Genomic DNA, 6,000 nt, shown 5'->3' on the forward strand with positions numbered 1-6,000 from the left:
ACCATTCGAGATAGAAGCAAGCAAAGTAAAAAACATCAGGCCAGTGAAACACAGAGACATAACACTGTGTTTGAAGGCTATAAGTAGCCACAATATTAGGGCCATGCACAGTAACAATCTTTAAAGCTGTAGAGTAGGGTTGGGTGATACACTATATATACAAATGTATGTGGACACCCCTTCAGATTAGTGTATTCGGCTATTTCAGCCACACCCATTGCTGACAGGTGTATAAAATCGAACACACAGCCATGCAATCTCCACAGACAAACATTGGCAGAAGAATGGCCTTACTGAAGAGCTCAGTGATTTTCAACATGCCACCGTCATAGGATGCCACCTTTCCAACAAGTCAGTTCGTCAAGTTTCTGCCCTGTTACAGCTGCCCCGGTCAAATGTAAGTGTTGTTATTGTGAAGTGGAAACATCTAGGGAAAAACATTGGCTCAGACGCAAAGTTTTAGGCCGCCACAAGCTCACAGAACGGGACCACAGAGTACTCAAGTCTTCGGTTGCAACACTCACTACCAAGTTCCAAACTGCCTCTGGAAGCAATGTCAGCACAATAACTGTTCGTTGGGAGCTTCACAAAATGGGTTTTCATGGGCAATCACCATGCACAATGTCATCTGGCAGTCCGACGGATGAATCTGGCTTTGGCGGATGCCAGGATAATGCTACCTGCCCCAATGCATAGTGCCAACTGTAGTTTGGTGGATGAGGAATAATGGTTTTTCATGGTTAGGACTAGGCCTCTTAGTTCTAGTGAAGGGAAATGTTAACACTACAGCATACAATGAGATTCTATACGATTCTGTGCTTCCAACTTTGTGGCAACAGTTTGGGGAAGGCCCTTTCCTGTTTCAGCATGACAATGCCCCTGTGCACAAAGCGAGGTCCACGCAAAAATGGTTTGTCGTGATCAGTGTGAAAGAACTTGACTGGCCTGCACAGGGGCAACCCCATCGAACACTTTTGGGATGAATTGGAACGCCGACTGCGAGCCTTACATAATCGCTCAACATCAGTACCTAACCTCACTAGTTCTCTTCCCAGAAGGTTGAAGGTCATGTAGGGTGCGTCAGCTTTTAACAAGGCTGGAGAACTGACAGTGTACAAGATCGTGTTTATGAGCAGAATAGAACAGATCACATTAACTGGGATGATATTCCTTCTCATGGGAGCTGAAAGCCACGCCTGCAATATTATGACAGGCTGCCACTTCTACAGTATGCTGCCAATTAGCAAGTAATGTTGCATGTTGTCAACAGAAGAGTCAGTGAAGGCACATAACATTACTGGCATGTATTGCTCGTGGCAGCCAGTTGCCTGTAAATTATTGTGAATTTTACAATAACTTACTGACAAATGTTTTCCAGTTAATTAAGAAAATACAAATTCACAGCAACTTCTAACAACAAGTTGCTGTTAAATTGCTGGAAAATGCACAATAACTACAGAGCAGCTTGTTAGTGACACATGCTCTTACAACATTTGCAGAACAGACAGTGTCAAATGAGGTGCTCAACTTGCACTGGCATAACCCTCAAACTTAATCTGCAACAACACTTCCACTGATGGTTGGCACAAATATACATATATTTGACTGTGTCCCCAAATATGCTAATGAACCCCACCAGAACATTGCCCCCACCTATCAAAGCGCAGCGAGGATCGTACCTTATATGAAAAATATTTGGTGAAAAAATTTCCCATTATACAGTTGAAGTCGGAAGTTTACATACACCTTAGCCAAATACGTTTAAACTTAGTTTTTCACAATTCCTGACATTTAATCCTAGTAAAAAATTACCTGTTTTAGGTCAGTTAGGATCACCACTTTATTTTAAGAATGTGAAATGTCAGAATGATAGTAGAGAGAATGATATATTTCAGCTTTTATTTCTTTCATCACATTCCCAGTGGGTCAGAAGTTTACATACACTCAATTAGTATTTGGTAGCATTGCCATTAAATTGTTTAACTTGGGTCAAACGTTTCAGGTAGCCTTCCACAAGCTTCCCACAATACGTTAGGTGAATTTTGGCCCATTCCTCCTGACAGAGCTGGTGTAACTGAGTCAGGTTTGTAGGCCTCCTTGCTAACACACGCTTTTTCAGTTCTGCCCACAAATCGTCTATGGGATTGAGGTCAGGGCTTCGTGATGGCCAATCCAATACCTTGACTTTGTTGTCCTTAAGCCATTTTGCCACAACTCTGGAAGTATACTTGGGGTCATTGTCCATTTGGAAGACCCAGTCTTGAGATGTTGCTTCAATATATCCACATAATTTTCCATCTTCATGATGCCATCTATTTTGTGAAGTGCACCAGTCCCTCCTGCAGCAAAGCACCCCCACAACATGATGCTGCCACCCCCTGCTTCACGGTTGGGAGGGTGTTCTTCGGCTTGCACGCCTCCCCCTTTTTCCTCCAAACATAACATAATTTTCCAAGCTGTTTAAAGGCACAGTCAACTTAGTGTATGTAGACTTCTGACCCACTGGAATTGTGATACAGTGAATTATAAGTGAAACTATCTATTTCTAAACAATTGTTGAAATATTTACATGTGTCATGCCTAACCGACTTGCCAAAACTATAGTTTGTTAACAAGAAATTTGTGGTGTGGTTGAAAAACGAGTTTTAATGACTCCAACCTAAGTGTATGTAAACTTCCAACTTCAACTGTTTATACACCCTGGACTGGGAATTGAGAGGCTTTGAACCAAAATATCAGACATATTGGCATTCCCCAGTAGGAGCAGTCCTCCACAGGAATGAATGGAATTCTATAGTTTTTCAATTAAATGTTCCAAGAACAAAATTACATGTACAGAACAAACATTACAATGTTTTGGTTGTAGCGGGGCCAGTAACATTAGTCATCTCCAAAAATGTATACTCTAAGGAAAATGTTTTCATATATTTTCCTTTCTTATGCTTAGCTCACATAACATAACTTAAAAGTATGATGTCTGTAATAGAATAAGTGTGGCAAAAACGAATGTAGACATTAATAAATCAATTTCTATCAATTCCAAAATATTTTTTACAAGGTAGGGGCGTGCCAAGATGGAGGTCCGGTGGCTTCAACATAGCTCCCCCAATCGGACATCTAGTTTATATATAAATTATTGGGAAAACCCCGCTACTTCCCGCTCCTCACGTAGGCCAGGTCTACAGTACATGACCCCCACCCTTCCTCACAACTCAAGTGGATGTCTGCCCATCTGTCAGGCACGCTACAAGACCTGTTTTAACGTACAGGGGAAGTCGACGATGAAAGCCATTGCAACAGTCTATAAAGTTACATTCATTACAATATTGGGTAAGCGCCAATGATGGAATTTGAGGTGTAGGTCTATATCTTTGCTCTCTAAAATCATGGCATGTAGACTTTAACATGCAGGGCGCGATAGCTGTAGACTGACATTTCTGCGCCACGTAATCTACCCAACGATTGGAAGTCTGCAATGCAGGCTTCAGTAACCTCAAAGATGGTATCCTAACTTATTTGCTCCTATAGGCTACATGTGTTTTATCGGTTATAAGAGTGCATAATCACATTTCTTTAAATGACGAGATATTGTAACATAACTTCCAAATAATTCAAAAGATAATGGTTAGGCCCCTACATTTAAAATGTTTCTGTTAAATAGCTTATACGACTGTCAGTGTCAATACTCAACCATATCATCTTTTGCATAATTTTGTTGACCATACGATAACAAATAGGCCTACTGTAAGATAAATTGATCCTTTAGGCTAAACAATGATGACAACACTTGGAAAAATGATAACTCAACAGTTTGTTTCCCTTTTAGTATCATGTAGTTATTACACTGTAATCCATTTGATACAATAAATCACTCTTATCCACTTGTTTCAATAATCGATACCTTGAGCATCTCCCCCGCTTGTCAGAACGCCGATGGATTTCCCGGCGCCAGAGAGATCCTCAAATAATTTCCTTGTGTCCTGCTGCTTCGCCATGGCTCCTCGTCTATCCTTCACAAATATAATATCTGAACACCGGTAGTTGTATTTTGTTATGAAATAAAATAAGTGATTACGCCCCCTTTTCCTGCTCTCGACACGCTCATCTCCCCATTGTTCCCGATGGCAGCAGTGAGCCTATGAGGGAGCTTTCCTCCTGTAATTAATTAATTGACAGTGCTGTTATCCATTAGATTACTGCATCACGTATATTCCTCAAACTTTTCTGACCAATTGGGTCCTTAGAAACTACTACAGCGACAAGATGGTAGGGACTAGGAAGGTGTCCACTACTTACCAAAGCCACAAAGTCCAAATTGAATATAGATTTTTTTCGTGGATCTTTTTGGTCTTCATTTAAGATTAAGGTTAGGAATAATGTTCGCAGTATGGTTAAAGTTAGGTTAAACGTTATGTTTAGGTTTAAAATCACTTTTAAACTGTATAAATAGGCGGGGTTTATGCCTTTGAGGCTGTGGTAACTAGTCACGACCGAGGAACAGTTAAACAGGAAGCATTGAGTAAAGTGCTGTAGAGACGGTTGTCCTTCTGGCAGGTTCTCCCATCTCAGCCAAGAAACACTGTAGTTATATCAGAGTGGTCTTGGTCACCACCCTGACTAAGGTCATTCTTGCCCGGTTGCTCAGTTTGGTCGGACGGACAGTTCTAGACAGAGTCTGGGTAGTTCCATGTTTTTTTTTCAATTTCCCAATGATGGAGACCACTGTGCTCTTGGAAACTTTCAACACTATAAAAATAGTTGTATAACCATCCCCAGATATATGCCTCATCACAATTCTATCTTGGAGTTTGTTGGACTTCATGGTATAGTTTCTGCTCTGACGTGCACTGTCAGCTGTGGTTCCTTGTGTAGACAGATGTGTTTCTTTATAAATCATGTCCAATCTACTCAAATCAAATCAAATGTTATTTGTCACATACACATGGTTAGCAGATGTTAATGCGAGTGTAGCGAAATGCTTGTGCTTCTAGTTCCGACAATGCAGTAATAACCAACGAGTAATCTAACTAACAATTCCAAAACTACTACCTTATACACACAAGTGTAAAGGGATAAAGAATATGTACATAAAGATATATGAATGAGTGATGGTACAGAGCGGCATAGGCAAGATGCAGTAGATGGTATCGAGTACAGTATATACATATGAGATGAGTATGTAAAGTGGCATAGTTTAAAGTGGCTAGAGATACATGTATTACATAAAGATGCAGTAGATGATATAGAGTACAGTATATACGTATACATATGAGATAAATAATGTAGGGTATGTAAACATTATATTAAGTAGCATTGTTTAAAGTGGCTAGTGATATATTTTACATCAATTCCCATTATTAAAGTGGCTGGAGTTGAGTCAGTGTGTTGGCAGCAGCCACTCAATGTTAGTGGTGGCTGTTTAACAGTCTGATGGCCTTGAGATAGAAGCTGTTTTTCAGTCTCTCGGTCCCAGCTTTGATGCACCTGTACTGACCTCGCCTTCTGGATGATAGCGGGGTGAACAGGCAGTGGCTCAGGTGGTTGTTGTCCTTGATGATCATTATGGCCTTCCTGTGAAATCGGCGGTGTAGGTGTCCTGGAGGGCAGTTAGTTTGCCCCCGGTAATGCGCTGTGCAGACCTCACTACCCTCTGGAGAGCCTTACGGTTGTGGGCGGAGCAGTTGCCGTACCAGGCGGTGATACAGCCCGACAGGATGCTCTCGATTGTGCATCTGTAGAAGTTTGTGAGTGCTTTTGGTGACAAGCCAAATTTCTTCAGCCTTCTTCACGATGCTGTCTGTGTGGGTGGACCAATTCAGTTTGTCTGTGATGTGTACGCCGAGGAACTTAAAACTTACTACCCTCTCCACTACTGTTCCATCGATGTGGATAGGGGGGTGCTCCAATCAAGTTGTAGTGACGGCTCAAAGATGATCAAAGGCCATTATAAAATTCAGGCTATAGCACAATAAATTGTGGAATAAATCAAGGGGTATGAAT

General features: G+C 41.3%; 1 protein-coding gene across 2 annotated transcripts in view; it reads right to left on the reverse strand.

Annotated features, from left to right (window-relative positions):
- LOC109874693 (ATP-dependent 6-phosphofructokinase, platelet type-like) overlaps positions 1-4,172 on the reverse strand; it is a 36,376-nt gene extending 32,204 nt beyond the window's left edge. Inside the window, exon 1 of one of the 2 annotated variants that reach the window (XM_031809768.1) lies at positions 3,902-4,172. In XM_031809768.1, coding sequence (XP_031665628.1) covers positions 3,902-3,995 — 94 coding nt within the window. In that variant the 5' untranslated portion in view covers positions 3,996-4,172. The remainder of the gene's footprint in view (positions 1-3,901) is intronic. The other variant, XM_031809770.1, reaches the window with a different exon arrangement.
- Between the last annotated feature and the right edge of the window lie 1,828 nt (positions 4,173-6,000).

The sequence above is a fragment of the Oncorhynchus kisutch genome, linkage group LG30 (genome assembly GCF_002021735.2).
Source record: "Oncorhynchus kisutch isolate 150728-3 linkage group LG30, Okis_V2, whole genome shotgun sequence".
In the NCBI taxonomy this organism is placed as follows: Eukaryota; Metazoa; Chordata; class Actinopteri; order Salmoniformes; family Salmonidae; genus Oncorhynchus; species Oncorhynchus kisutch.